The sequence below is a fragment of the Nesoenas mayeri genome (assembly GCF_963082525.1).
Source record: "Nesoenas mayeri genome assembly, chromosome: 5".
Taxonomy (NCBI): Eukaryota; Metazoa; Chordata; class Aves; order Columbiformes; family Columbidae; genus Nesoenas; species Nesoenas mayeri.
The window spans coordinates 27,089,403-27,105,894 of NC_137548.1; the positions used below are offsets into that span (position 1 = coordinate 27,089,403).

At 38.7% G+C, this 16,492-nt stretch overlaps 1 protein-coding gene across 1 annotated transcript in view; it reads left to right on the forward strand.

Annotated features, from left to right (window-relative positions):
- The window catches only part of SLC25A21 (solute carrier family 25 member 21), a 254,406-nt gene that overhangs the window by 216,377 nt on the left and 21,537 nt on the right, over positions 1 to 16,492 (forward strand). Inside the window, exon 4 of the mRNA XM_080345143.1 lies at positions 10,701 to 10,767. Within this exon, the coding sequence (XP_080201269.1) occupies positions 10,701 to 10,767 (67 nt within the window). The remainder of the gene's footprint in view (positions 1 to 10,700; positions 10,768 to 16,492) is intronic.

Sequence of the window (16,492 nt, forward strand, 5' to 3'; positions counted from 1 at the left end):
TTGGCCTAGTTTTACTTTAGACTTCAGAAGACTGATGTATTTACTAACCCAAATCATTGTAGACACAATTTTGCACCTGCAGTTATGGTTGCCAGCAGTTCAGTGCAGTTCAAGTATCTACATCACTGATTGCATCTGTAAATTAAAAACATCTAAGTAACCTAAATTACACACGCAAATAATTGCAGGTGAAAAACTCATACAAACACAAAATGATCTCTGAAAGTTGGTCTTCTAAATCTCATTGTAAGTTATTCACTATATCATGAGCTAGAGTCCTCTTGGGAGAGTCACTAATTCATATAATGACACTGAAAGCCTCTTGAATCTCATATTTAGCTAGCAGATGGGAAAGAATACATGTAGTCATATAACTCCCCAGGGATTATGCATGTGGATATTGAAGAGTATAACTTATTCCAATGAAGACTAACATTAACTTGCAATCAAAAATTTCCTTCCTGAGCCACATTTTTTCTGATGAAATTACAACAGCTTAATGTTGTATTTTTATGAAGTCACAACTAATCTGAGTAGGATGCACTCCCAGGGCAAGCACAGAGATTTTACTAATCTCATGATTTTTCATTTAATTAATCACAGCGTCAGCTTAACACAGAGAAATGCTGCAAGTCGTTTCCAGAAAACACATTTAGTTATCCTCTCTGTGATTTTTTTAAGTGTCAGAAATAGATTTCTAAGCAGGTAGCTACAAAAATCTGTTTTTCCTCTGGTAACAAAATTTAAAATGAATAATTTTCTTGCATTCTTTAGTTTCTGTAGATGTAGGTGTGGATCTACTTTAAAGCAGTGACTGCTTCCTGTCATACCAGTTACAGCGGTACTGTTAGCAAAAGGGGGGAAAAAAAAACAAACAACAACTTAAATTCTCTTCTAGTGTTTGAACAACTAAAACTCCTGCTGAACAAATGAAGCATTCTGCCAGTTCTGACAATCCAAAACGCAATGAAGAATTTTTCTGTTTCAGAAGCTCTAGGCAAAGCTGTTTTGGCATGTCTGTAGCTTATTTCTATTGCAAACAAAGGGGCAGCTAGAGTGAAAGTCTTCGGGGGACGAAAATGCTGTCAGTTGTAAGAAATGAGACACGTAGCCCATACAGCCCAGCTAGTGATTACATGCAGGCAATTTTGTAAGAGTGTAGACCAGCTGCCAGTGATAATAATGCTGCCATTTGCACTGATTTAAACAGGAATTACATCAAACAGACCAGCTTAAGGCTTCTCAGAAGCGTGGGCAAAACTGATATCCCATTCACTGGCCATGAGGCCCAGACTACAAGTGTTAAGAAGGAGCAGGGGGAGGTGGCAGGGAGCTCTGCCGAGTGAGCAGGGCTGCTGCTGCAGCTGGGGGTCCTGTCCCACCACCCCCAGTGTCAACATCCCCTGGGCAGTCCCATTCCCCTTCGACAGCAGCCGTCAGCTGGGCTTCACAGTCCCCTGGAACTGGCAGAGCAAGTGGCAGACATGTGAACTTATCTACTTTTAAAAAATCCAATTTAATCTAATACACATGAACCTATTACTTGAGCGGTACATGAAACAATGTACCACTTACCTAATTAATTTGTAATCATCCTTGGGGAAAAAAAAAAGCCAGAACAAGATGTTATTTTTTTACACAGAGACCTGTTGAAGCTATGTTGTGCATTACAATGCAAGGCTCTATCTTCACCTTCCTATAACTTATTTTTAGTATAGCAAAACACAGAAAACATGTGAGAAATAAGTAGTATAAGAGAGGGCTAGGTCATCATTTTAATAGAGACAAATTTTAACAAGGATTCCTTTATTTACTCTTCTTTTTGCCGCACAAATGACACCAAAAAAAGGAAGGAGAAGGTTTCATCTTTCCCTCCCTTGAGGGATTTTATTTAGGTGTGTCCTGTAACTTGTATAAATTCAGAGTGCAGAGTAGAAAGCCAAAAATTAGCAAGGATTTTGACCAAGAGATTGAGAAGTGATTAAAAGTCATGGAAGAAAGACTTATTTCTCAGTAAGAATACCAAAGTCACATGTATGATGGATCATAATAACTTCATAATCTGACCCACATGCAGTAAATACAGTGATGTCTGTCATTTTGAATAAATGAGGTAGATTGATGTTGATTATTAATCCATTTCTTGGCCAGTCTGATTGTTTCTGAGCCAGATCCTCCACTGTTTAGTGTTTTTTCTGAAATATCTTGAGTGCCTTTTACTTATAGTCCCTTGCCTTTTAACCAGTCACTTTTCACACTCTGTGTTGCCTTAACTGATTTGAGGGATTTCTTTCATGAGTTGGTCTGCTTCTAGTATTCTCACAGCTGGACTCTTGATCTTCTTTTAGCATATAGTGTAACATCAGTGTTACTACAGACACATGTTAACATAATTCTGTATTACATTTACTTGCTGTGAAAAAAAAATCTAATTTTCCCTAATTCTCATGTGTTTCAAGTGGTGGTGATTTTCATGAATGCACACTTGGTGAAAAAAGTTAAATGTGCTGTGAAAATAAGTACCTAGTATTTAGTACAGGTGTCTAAAATAGTAGTTATCTGTATAGTAAACACAGGATAGATAAAGAAATATATTTGTGTAATAGAAATTCAGAAGCTAACTCGACTAAGTGTGTCATTGATAGCTTCATATGAGGTTCCTGTAGGGACATGTGTTTAACATTTGTGGTAGGATAATACATATAACATACTTCACAAGAAGAAAAGACTTTTGGCAAGCAACAGGATATCCAAGCCTGGTTTTCTATGATTGTGTCCAACATCTAATATCTTTTTAACTTTGTTCCTGTTGCCCCTGAATGACACTCAACCTTCCGTATAGCATACCTCTTCAACTGGGCAAAAGGTTGTAGACACTGTGATTAAGGGTGAACTACATATATGAACTGACTAGTGGCTTGTTTCTCTAAAAATAAATGGCTAAACTGTAAGTCACTTTTTCTCAGCAGTAGGTACTAATTTGTGCTTGCCTTCACTACACACTCACTAGTTTTCCTGAAACTTCTGGGAATTTAAAATCGTTTAAATCTCCAAATAGGTCAACATAAAGATTACTTCACACTAATAGCTATAATCAAGTAATATTGCCCTGTTTTCAATTGTTTTACTCCCTGTTAGTAATAAATTCACAACATGCTACATATCATGAAATAAAGATACCTTTTTCCTGGTATAAGTGAAACTCTAAGCAAATTTTATTACATTTAGATATACTTTGTTCCTCTTTATGAACACCCACTCTACTACCAAGCATGCCTTCAAAATTCCTTCCTTTTGTTGAAATAAAAAAATTTGTCAAATCAGAAAGTTGCACATTCATTTAATGTAACCAACATGGTCATGAAACTCAGGTCTTTTATTTATACTTGAGATAATGCAGAGGTAATGAAAGCATGAAAGTTTTTGTTTCGGTTATAAAACAATGTGGGTAAGAGACTTGGATTTGACAGCAATAGAAGAAAGAGAATATTGTGTTCATGCCTTCAGTCAGTTTTATTAGATGCTTAAAGGGAAAATTATGTGAAAGACAGAGGAAGAAAACAACAAACTAAGCAAGATCCCAATTTCAGAATAATTTGGAGAAAATAACTGATTTAGGTTGGTCATCTTGCCAGGGTGAATGACTCAAGACTTCCAAACAAGAAATGGAAACCAGAAGGATAAAGACTGGGAGAACAAATTGAGAAGATATGATTGACTGTAATGTTTCAAAATCGACTGCTGCAAAGATGAGTTTGGGCTGTTGCCCAGAATACAATTGAATGGTGGTGTTCATTTAGACCCTTAATGCTGAAACCAAATGAGATGTAGCTGTGTTTCTGTTAGAGATTTACTTATTCTTTCCAGTGTCTCTAGCTGGGGATATGATGTCACATCCTCTGTCTTCTATCACATGCTGCAGTGATTGCTGCTGCTGTTCCATAATTCTTCTGAATGTGAGTTTTCTGAAGGAAGGCCTATATCCAGGTGATAATATCTTTCAAATGTGAAATGTCATCACCATTCATTAGTTGATATGAAAAAATATACTCTATGTGTGCAAGTAGGCTAACACAGTGTTATTGACCAAGGAAAAGAGAAGTACAAGATCACTGTGTATGTACTTTCTGACTGACAAAGCCATTCAAGCTTTTGTTACCACCACTTAATTAAGTAAATAGCTCATTCTGCAAAGATTTCAAATAATTGTTGTATCTTCATTGGGCATGATTTGTAGAGCATTATTTGGAAAATTTGGGAGCAGCTGCTTGTCCTCTACCTCAGGCACAGAAGGTTCTAAAAGAGACTATGTTTTATGCAAAAGATTAGTCAGTTGACAATAGGCAGTGGTGAAATGGGATTGTCTTCTGCTTCCTCCTTTCCTTTAGTCTTTTCATCTCCCTGGCTGTGCTTACTAACCTTTTTTCTGTTTCTATTTCAAATGAGGAAGAAAAAAAACCTAAACCACAGTTCTTAATTAAATACTGAGCTAGTTCTTACCATGTTTACTGAATTTCATATTGCATATATAGATACATATCCTCAAAGTTTTCATGTGTTTTTAAATCTCTAAACTTAATTTGTTCCATAGGAATAGACCTTAACTCCTTCCTGTCAGTCTTTCCTGATGAGGTTTGCCTCCACAGAGAAAATTAGGAGTAAAGCAGTGAAACCCAGTTACAGGTCCCTTAAAATTTTAGGGATTTGTGGAGCCATGAATATAGTTGCTGAGCTCCGCAGATTCTCCTGATTCACAGTAGAGATTGCCCCAGCAGAAAAGCTTCAAAAGCTGCACCTTACAGCTGCGATAAGCAGATCAGCTTGATGTGTCATGTACATTGATATCTTTGCATAAGTATCTTTGCCACAGGGTTGCTGACCTGGTAAAAAGGACTTTAAACCAGGAACCACAAGGGAGGGAGAGTTACCACAGCTCTGAGGGAGTGATGGATAGGGCTGACAAGCAAGGCACCTGGGATGATGTGAACAACGAGGAACACAAAATGAACAAAACAGGGCTTTAGCGGCTTCACCTCAAGCATTCGCATGTAAGCAAGGAAGCCTCTCTGAAGTGCCTTCACATTAAGACATGCAGTGTGGGATGTAAACACACAGCTGTGTGCAGCTGCAGGGGTAGGATCTTGTTGGGTTCCCAGAGATGTGGTGGATGGCTCGCATGACTAGAATGCTGCAATGGAGGGATACAGACCCTTCAGGAAGGACAGAGCAGGAAGACAAGGAGAGAGCAGCTGAAGTGCACAGAGCTCTGCCTGAGGGTGAATTATGAGTTACAGATAAGGATTAAAGAGCAGACCAATACTGATCACTTTGTAGTGGATGTCTACTATGGCTTGCCTGACCAGAAGGAACAAGAGGCCCTCTGCAGATAGCTAGAAGCAGCTTCGTGTTTGCAGACTCTGATTCTTCATGGGGACTTCAACTACCTCCTTACATCCTGGATGGACAACATAGCAGGCCATAAGCAACCCAGGAGATACTGAAAGCATTAATGATAACTTATTGACACAAGCGAAAGAGGAATCAGTGAGGAGAGGTGCTCTGCTGGACTTCATACTCACAAATGAGGAAGGTCTCATTGAGGATGTGAAGGTCAAAGGGAGTCTTGGTTGTTGTGACTATGACATGGTGGAGTGCATGATCCTGAGAGGAGGAAGCCAGGCAAAAAGCAAGATCACAGCCCTGGACTTCAGGAGAACAGATTGTGATCTCTTCAGGAATCTGCTTAGAAGAGTCCCATGGTATAAGGCTCTGGAGGGAAGAGGGGTCTAGGAAAGCTGGATAGTATTCAAGAGTCTCCTTCACTCATGAGAAGTCCATCCCAACATGCAGGAAGTCAGCCAAAAATGCCAAGACACCTGTGTGCTTGAGCAAGGAGCTCCTGACAAAACTCCAACATAAAAAGGAAGTATAGAGAAGGTGGAAGCAGGGACAGGTAACGTGGGAAGAGCATAGTGACAGTCTAAGCATGCAGAAGCATAGTTAAGAAAGTCAAAGCCCACCTGGAGCTGAATTTGGTGAGAGATGTCAAGGGCAACAAGAAGAGTTTCTTTAATATCTAAGTGGTGAAAGCAAGACTAGGAAAAATGTGGAACTGCTGCTGAATGGGGCAAAGGCTCTGGTGACAGAGTACATGGAAAAGGCTGAAATACTGAATGCCTTATTCATCTCAGTTTTTAGTGGTGAGGCCAGGCTTGAGAGATGCAAAGCTCTGCAGAGAGGTGCAAGGTCTGGTATAAGGAAGACTTACCCCTGGTGGAAGTGGATATGGTTAGAGAATACTTAAGCAAACTTGACATACACAAGTCCACGAGCCCCAATGGGATGCACCCACAAGTGCTGAAAGAGTTAGCTGGTGTCATTGCAAGGTCACTCTCAATTATCTTTAAATGATCATGGCATGTGGGAGAGGTACCTGGGGACTGGAGGAAAGCAAATATCACTCCTATCTTCAGAAAGGGCAAGGAGGAGGATCCAGAGAACTACAGGTGGGTCAGTCTCACATTGATCCATGGGAAGGTGATGAAGCGACTAAACCTGGAAATCATTTCCAGGCACATGAAGGACAAGGCAACAACTGGGAGTAGTCAGCATGGATTCACAAAGGGTAAGTCATGCTTGACCAGCCTTCTATGATGAAATGGCTGGCCTGGTATATGAGGAGAGAGCAGTGGACGTTTCCTACCTAGACTTCAGCAGGCTCTTCAACACTGTCTGCCATAAGATCCCCATAGATATGAGTAGGCAGTGACATGAACTGAAAACTGGATGAATGGCCAAGCCAAGAGGGTGGTGATCAGTGGTATGAAGTGTAGCTGGAGGCCAATAACTAGCAGTGCACTGCAGCATTCAAGACTGGATTCAGCTCTGTTCAACATCTTCATTAATGATCTGAATGGGACAGAATGTACCCTCAGCAAGTTTGCTGATGATACAAAGCTGTGAGAAGTAGCTGATATACCAGAGGGTTGTACTGCCATTCAGATGGACTTCAACACAATGGAGAAATGATCCAATGGAATCCTCATGAAGTTCAACAAGGGGAAGTGTGAAGTTTTACACCTGGGAGAAACAATCCCATGCATCAGTATTATACTGGAGGCCAACCAGCTGGGGAGTAGATTTGCAGAAAAGGACCTGGGGGTCTTTGTGGACACCAAGTTGAACATGAGCCAGCAATGTGCCCTGCAACCAAAAGGGCTACTCATATCCTGGGCCATGTTAAGACCAGTGTTGCCAGCAGGTTGAGGAGAGGGATTCTTCCCCTCTACTCAGCACTGGCAAGGCCACATCTGGAGGGCTGGGCCCAGTTCTGGGCTCTCTGCTACAAGAAAGACATGGACACACTGCCAAGAGCTCAGGAAAGAGCCACTAAGATGATTAAGGAACTGTAGCATCTTTCATTTGAGAAAAGGCTGAAAGAGCTGGGACTGTTATGTCTGGTGGAGAAAAGGCTCAGGGGGCATCTCATCAGTGTGCACGAATACATAAAGAAAGAGCTCAAAAAGGATGCAGCCAGGCTCTTTTCAGTGGTTCTCTGTGATGGGACCAGAAGCAATGGACACAAGCTGAAACACAAGGAAGCTCATCTGAACAGCAGGAAACATTTTTTCACTGTGACCAAACACTGGCACAGGTTTCCCAGAGAGGTTGTGGGGTCTCTCTCCCTGAAGATATTGAAAAGCTGTCTGGACATGGCCCTGGGCAACCAACACTAGGTTGTCCTGCTTGAGCATGGGTTTGGACCAGGTGATCTCTAGAGGTCCCTTCCATCCCCAACCCTTCTGTGATTCAGGAACAACGTATACTTGCTTTTCATATTTTCAGTTCCCATTTCTCTAGAATTTTCAAACACTCTGCTGCCTAGTCTGCTAATGATCTGAATCGCTGGTATTTCAACACCAAGCTGTGATAGAATGGTGAATTACTCGTTAGAAATAATTAACAAAAATGACTAGGGGTCTGGACCATCTTTCTTATGAGAGACTGAGAGAGCTGGGTCAGTGCAGCCTGAAGAAGAGAAGGCTGAGAGGGGATCCTATCAATGTTTATAAATATCTCAAGGATAGATGTCAAGAGAATGGAACTAGGCTCTTTTCAGTGGTGCCCAATGACAGGATGAGGAGCAATGGACACCGACTAAAGCATAAGAGGTTCCATCTAAATATGAGGAGAAACTTCTTTACTTTGAGGCTGAGCATTGGAATAGGCTGCCCAAAGAGGTTGTGGAGTCTCTTTCTCTGGAGCCATTCAAAACATGCCTGGACACAATCCTGTGTGATTTGCTCTAGGTGAACCTGCTTTAGCAAGTGGGTTGGACTAGATGATCTCCAGAGGTGCCTTCCAACTGAAACGTTTCTGTAATTCTGTGAACTGCCTCACAAGATTGCTGAGATTGCAGATCTGTTGCTCAAATTCCTGGTATAGCCTTCCACATTCTCTCTGAAAAGTTTTCAGTGGGATCCTCAGAGACCATGGGAGTGTTACAAGGCTGATATATTCAATGGCTGCATACATTTGAGTATGTAAGAAGCAACCTACTGCTGTGTTAAGCTAGGTAATGCTACTGTACATTTTTAGAACTGAATTGTTACTTTACACTGCACATTTCTCTGCTTATGCATTTCCTTCTAATGAGAAAATCTGGACTGAGTTTGGGTCTCACGTTTTTTGCAGTCAGAGCTACACCTGTGAGTAGAGCAGTTGAGCACTTTTCATTTTCCAATTCCCATCATGCTGGAGTACTAGAAATTCCAAATAAGATGCCTATTGTAGATATGCTTACAGCATTTTAGATTGAGCTGAAAGGAAGAAAGTGTTTATAGGGTTCTGTGTTCTTGCAGCTGATCCTACTTGGATCTCAGTTTCAGTTTGAACTCACATTAAACTGTATGAATCACATGCTTAAAGTTATTCAACGTTGCAATAGCTTGCTGAATCAGCAAGAATATTCTTGTGTGTATATATGTAGGTATGTATATAAATATGTATATATATGTATGAACTATTAGAGACTAAGACTGGATCTAGTGTATCTGTATTTTATATCTATAGAAATCTATAGTTATATCCATATCTATGTGGATAGAAATAGATATATGTGTGTATGCATACATATCTGTGTTTGGAAAGTGAGACTTTGGGGAAATTCAAACATCTGATGACTCAGCTGAATTCCTGAAGTCTCCTACACAAAGACTTTCAGTGTTTTGTCATGAAATCATCATTGCCTAAAATGTTCAAATTTTCCTTTTATCATGGACTGGAACTCATAACTTGCTTACTTCAGAGGGCAGATGAGTGGTATTCCGAGCCTGGGGAATCTTACAAAGCCTACATTGTTTTATTTATATTGGAGCAGGTTAAGAGAACTCCAGAGAAGCATTAGAAGAAGGATTAAACAAATGGTATAGCATTTGTGGTATTTTACTTTCACATGGAGAATATTGTTTTCCTTTAACATGCACAGATTAACTGTAGGAGAATCTGTTGGTGTGATGACTCTTCCACACCCTGAGAGAATATTCCAATAGGCTGTTTTGGAAAGGTGAAGCACCACCTTTTAACATCACCACTTTTCAACATCTTAAAAAGACACAAATGCTTTGCTTTAAGATGTAATTTCCTCTGTAGACAGAATCCTCTTATAATCCTGAAAGAGGTATATAAACTCAAGATAAATAAGCTGTAAGACATACTCTTGTTGGCTGGCAAGATAGCTTTTTGATAATTGCGTTAGATGTCTCTCTGAACTCTCCATGTGCACTAACTATGTGGAGACCTAGCAGACAAGAACAATGTCTCCTTTTACCTCACCTGGGGATTTTGAGAACTACTTGTCCTTTAAAGCATTCCCAAGACCCAGCATTATGCATCTACATTGGCCTTGTAAGCAGAGCTTAGGCTGATTGCAAATGCCATGTGTGCTTGTAGCAGGCTATGTATGTATATAAGTATAATTTAGTTGTTTCAAAGTGAAGCATTGCAACAAGTAGATCTTTGGCTTAGGGCCAGCTCCAAAAGTCAGCAACTATCATAAACTCTTTCAGTGTTTATGAAGCCAGACAAGAGAAGGGCAAAGACCTGAATGAGCATGGTAGCAAGATATTACCCAAATGTTTTTTCCAAGATGAAATACATACATGCTGTTATGGCTCTGTGAATAGCTAACTTGTGCTAAAACTGAGTTGCCAAAAAAATAATCTGAGGCATATTTAAAACTAAACTTTAAAAGATTTCTTAACCTAGTGTCTGAAGATCAGCATGCAGGGGTTTTTATGCAACTTGCAGAAGTCATGTTTTTTTTCCAAATCTGTGTTTCATGACTCCAGTTTTTAATATTATCATTTCTATGTCAAGAAAATTAAAGCAATTAAATAATACTTCACCTTCATTGTCAAAACTCATCCTCTTCCTTTAAATACAGTTTCTTGTCTATTCAGAAAATAAATTGAATTTTTGCTTATTCATTGCTGACTTTTTTATATCATCTCACCAGCACATGATAGAATTGGTAGCACATTAGTTACTTAGCAAGTAAGCAAAGAGTGTCGTTATTTGTCTGTATGCTTGAAAATGCTGAAATGTTAGTAGCTTTACTCCAAAGTGAAAACAGAATTGGCAGTATGGCAATGATATGTTGTTTATCCATACAAAAATATTTTCTTTTTTTTCTTCAACAGATTGCTTGGCTTCTACAAAGGAATATTTCCTCCCATCTTGGCTGAAACACCCAAAAGGGCGGTGAAGGTAAAAACCCTATACTTCCTCCTTTAAAAATATGAGTAGGGACAGTGGCAGCTGTAAAATATTTATTTCTCCCCCACTGATTGACATTAGAATCTTAAACTTCTTTGGCACATTAATCCTCTGATTTTTATTAGGAGGAAACTTTCCTGTTGATAGCACAATAAAAACTGCTCAATTAAAAGTGTAGGATAAGGCTCTTAAATACAGGGCTACTTTTGACCTGTATAGAAAATGTTACTGAAAAAAAAAAAATCACAATTATTTTATACAATCAAAATTAATAAAATACTCTAAGTGATACTTTAGCCTCATAATTACCTCTAGTTTAGTAATTTTGTTTTACTGAAAATGCTTAGCAACTGCAAAACAACTAATAGCTTAATAAATTAACACAAGAAGCCAATAAAGAAGCCACTCCTAATAAATACTCAGTAATTTGAAGTAGCATATCTGTAGATTTGAAGTGCTGCCCAGAGTTGTCTTGTACTCCAAAGAGCACACTACTCCATACTCTTACTTTTTTACAGACTGAACATAGTAATGGGTACAACTATTCATCATGCAAAGAACATTTCACTCCAGCTCTCTTACAGTTGAAATAGATACTAGCCTGCCAAAGTGTATTTGCTGTCAAATGTTGATGTGACTTTCTTTCATTATCCTTTATGTTAATTTTTAGAGCATTATTTTAGTAACATTCCTAAGCAAAATACATCAATACATCAATTTTTTTTTAGTTAAGTCATGTAACCTTTGTAATTAAAACCTCATAATTAAGCATCTCCTCTTAAAGTTCTAAAACTATCAAAGCATCCATTGTGTTTCAAGCAAATGTTTCTTTGTCTTTTACTTCAGAACTTTGAAGTTTCATGTAGTTGCACCAAATGTGTCTAAAAGCAGTTATTATACAGAAAGTCTTGATTTTCCTTTCTTTTTTTGTTTCTTTCTAAAAGGGCTGCATATGATTCTGGTCCTTAGTCTGCAATTAATCATTCACATTCCAATTCCTTTACAGAGGAATAATATTTGTATAAAGTGACAGGATGTGACCTTGTAACAGAATCCTGAAAGAGTTCTGGTAATGTCATCTTCTTGTTTATATTGGCATTTTAAAAACAAATGACATTTGTCACCTATCTCAAAATTATTTAATACAACTAAGAAAATGGAAGGTCTATTTAGTAGCAAAGCGGAAGTAAAGAATATATGGATGATATTTAGAAGATTCCTAATAACTCATTTTCTTTGGATTGTGATGTTTTCTCTGTCTTTCCATTTCATTTCGTTTGAAACAGGTTGAAGTCAATCTGATCATGCTTTCTGGATTCCAGCATATATTTAGTTAAAATACAAACCCAGGTTTGATTTCTCTCCTACCAACCTGAGTAATTTAAAAATCTTGAGTCACTTTTTCTTACTCAAATTGACAAAATTGGTTTAAACTCCACAATATTCAAAATAATTACAGAATAATAGAAAGATTTAAGCAGAGAGGGATCTCTAGAGGTCATCTGGTGACACTTCTGCTCAAAGCAGGGCTGATTTCATGGCTAGGTCAGGTTGCTTGGATACTTTTTCTTGTCGAGTTCCAAAAATCTTCAAGGAGGAAGATTGCAGCCTCTCTGCAGTTAGAAGCCAGTCATGAGTGGTGCTCCCCAGAGCTCAGTATTGGGGCCAGTTCTGTTTAATATCTTTATAAATGATCTGGATGAGGGGATCAAGTGCACCCTCAGTAAGCTTGCAGATCACACCAAGTTGGGTAGGAGTTTTGATCTGCTGGAAGGTAGGAAGGCTCTACAGACGGATCTGGACTTGCTGGATCAATGGACGGAGGCCAGTTATGTAAGGTTCAACAAGGCCAAGTGCCAGGTCCTGTACTTGGGTCACAACTCCATGCAATGTACAGATTTGGGGAAGAGTGGCTGGAAAGCTGTCTGAGGCAAAAAGGACCTGGGGGTGTGACAGCTGGCTGAACATGAGCCAGCAGTGTGCCCAGGTGGCCAAGAAGGCAAACAGATTCCTGTCTTGTGTCAGAAATAGTGTGGCCAGCACCAATGGACTACTGTGGTCAGTTTTGGGCCATTCACTACAGGAAAGACACTGAGGTGCTGGAGAGAGTTCAGAGAAGGGCAACAAAGCTGGTAAGCAGTCTGGAACACAAGTTTTATGAGGAGCAGCTGAGGGAACTGGGGTTTTTTTAGCCTGGAGAAAAGGAGGCTGAGGGGAGACTTTATCACACTCTACAACTATTCGAAAGGAGGTTGGAGCACGGTCGGTGTTGGTCTCTTCTCTCAAGTAATAGGATGAGAAGAAATGACCTCAAGTTGCTCCAGGGGAGGTTTGGATTGGATATTAGTAAAAATTTCTTCATGGAAAGGGTTGTCAGGCATTGGAACAGGTTGCCCAGAGAAGCGGCTCAGTCACTATCCATGGAGATGTTTAAAAGATGTGTAGATGTGGCACTTAGGGACATGGTTTAGTAGTGAGCTTGGCAGTACTGGGTTAACTGTTGGACTTGGTGATCTTTTGAACTTAAATTATTCTATTATTCTATGATTCTAATTTCTAACATCCAAAGTGGAGTTTGTATCTTGCTTTGATGTGAAGAGAATATAGCTTGGCTCATATTTCCACTAACCTTATTTGGATATGATCCAAACAGAAAATTCACTGCTTCTTTTGGCTCACTCTCCACCTGTTATTCTTCTAATACTTTTCCTCATTTTAATAGGCCCTCAGATATCCCTTGTCCACTGACAAACTGACTAGTGAGATTTAGAGGAAGACTATGTCCATGCCTATGGTTTTGAGACTTGTGAAAGCACAAAAGTTAGAGAGGCAGCTTCTAGGTTCCAGCAGCCTTAGTTTGTGTTTGTAATTAACTTATTTTGAAAACTTCTAGTTATAGTGTCTTTTACATCTCATAAAAGTGAATAGAGAAGGGACAAGGGAGATTCTGTACTAAGAAGACATGTACTTGTGCTACTGGAATATTGTATTTATCTGATGTGGATATTTGCAGACAAAAATAAATCTACTAAAATAAAGTTATTTGGCCCTGGCTATTCAGACAAGTGTTGAAGATACAGCTTAACTTTTAGTCAACTATGTTCTCATACCTATCTTGCTCTTTCTTTTTTTCTCTCTCTTTATTTCCCTTCTAAAAAGAAAGCTGGTATTTCTGGAAAACGAAGAGTCAAAGTTTATAACTTTATGTTAGATTGAACTTGGAGGAAAGAAGTGATGATGCCAATACAATGGTTAACAGATGAACTTTTGGGGCAAATTTATATTGTTCATGTGTTCCCAGATATCTTGTTTCAAGCATATATTTTTACCTTAGAGTTATTGAGACATCTGGTAAGTACTTTGGCTATTTTCTGTGTAACTTGAATTAAAGTGTATCTTTGCCAGATGGACAATATTGTACACAACAGCATGTTTTAAATACATTTATTCTGAGTTCTATTTTGCGCAAAGCTATTAACTTAACAGAACTGTAGAGAAAAAGACAAATTGTAGTGTGTTTTTAAAAACATTTTGGGTGGGCGTCCATATGACATAGCATATGGACATATTCATATGACATAGCAAGGTACTTTTTTGCAAAATTGTATGCATACTAGCCACTCTAGTACACCCAGCAACATTTATACTGAGTTTTATTGCTGTTGTTTTGTTTTCTGTAAAAAATTATGTAAAGTATAGTTACTATTAAGTATTTAGTTTATTTATGACTCTAGGAAGTTATTGATTTTAAGGTAACATTTTTAAGATCAAAAAATTGCTAGGTAGTGGATTTCTGCCTTTATTCCAACCATTTTACAGATCTGTAACACCATGGAAAACATTAAGGAATACCAGAAATTCCATTAAAGGTTAGAAGGGTAACAATGAGTAGAAAAATGCTAGAGAGGGAATAAAGCAAGCTTTAACACAATAAGAAATTAATTTAGTTCAGGGAAGTAACTCACCCACCTACAACTGACACTTTCTCAGAGACTTCCTTTTACCTTTAAAATATCTTCAGTTATCTAAAAAGGTAGACCTACAGTCTAAGTAACACTTCTGTCTTTTCTGATTATTGGCAACACCAGTACAACAATTTTAAACATATTTGCAGGATGTTTGCAACATTAGTGTTCAATCTATACTACTATTCAGAGGGCAGTTAAAATCTGGGCCCCAGTTCTGGGACCTCTTCTGCAAAATGAGATAATAATCCTTGCTGAGGATAAAAAAAAAAAAGATAGTATCTATTCACTGGCCAGAGCATCAGTCCTTCAGTTTTCGGAATTTAATATTCTAATTTTGTATTACGTATACATATTTCCTCTTGCTTTTTAATTGTGGTGGCATTATTGATGCATTAACACCCAGTTCTCTGATAATTTCAGTGTGATTCTAGTCACTTTTTCATTTGAAGCAGGTCGTGATTGAAAAATGTTGTTGATTTTGCCATAGGACAGGGTTCTAAACAAGTTAAAAAGACAATGCGATGCTTATTAGTTGAGTTCCTGTACAAGTGGTTTATGGAAAAGCTGGTTTGTTCTGATAGGTCTGGGGTAACTGAACCCTGAGGGGCTGAGCCTGTCTTCCTTGCCTGAGGCCCAGCACAGTTTACCCAGTCTTTCTGTTTTGTCTGAAAAACTCTATTCCCTTATGTTTCTTACGATTCCCACATGTCCATTGACCTCATTTTCCATTGTCTTCCCCTTGTGGTGAAGCATTTTGCTTGTTACGTGCATAGGCATAATCATGGCGTCGTGTGTGGGAGCAAAATGCACAGACTTTCAGAGGACCCCACCTTCATTTGAATCAGCTTCCTCTAAACTAATCAACTGTTACAGGTCAACTTTGGAAAGTAGCCAGGAAAGTCGGAAGTTCTAGTTATATACCTTTACTACACAGAGATGTGAGAGCTCTTGTTCTGGTAGGTGTCCTGCACTGATGCAGTCTTGGTGAAGCTGTGACAAAATTTTTTTGTTAGGTCCCATAATACTGAACATGCCCTCTAAAAGCCACTTTTCTTTTACACACAAAGTCGTGAATACTTCTTGGACAGATTGCAAGACTTACAAATAGTGAGCTGTAGTTACAGACCTTGTGCCTTACCTTACCATGAGTAAAAATTGCATGAAACAACACCTCCAATATCTTTGATTTTGCCTGGAATTCAGATATCTAGTCTTTATAACCTGCAAAATTTTCTGCTATCTTGTTCTTCATTCTAGAAGATGGTTTTCACTGCCCTCAGAATTATCTTATGTGGCATCAACCTGAAGTGCTTATTCAGTGGCTTCATCAACATATTTACAGAATAAGAATTTGAAACAACATGGGTTTTGAGGAAATTTTCTGTACGTGGAAACACTGGACTAGAAAGGATCTCTCAAGTCAGCAAGTCTAGACCCCTGCTGTTCTGTAATCTCCTTCATAAACATAGCAAAATCTCCCTTACAAGTAATTAAGATTTTTCCCCATTATTCTTATTGGAAGACTGTTTCAGGAACCCACACCTCTGATTGTGAGAAAGCTTCATCAGATTTCAAGCCACATTCTATTTACGAGTAGTTTTTACTTTTATGCCAGTGACTTTATGTTACGTATCTTTCCATTCTTTGTTTTTCACACTCTTGCACCATTTCTTTTCCTAGACTAAGCAAGGCAAGTGTTTATTCTCCTTCAGTCTTCATTCTTAAAAAAAAAAAAAACCAACTTTAGG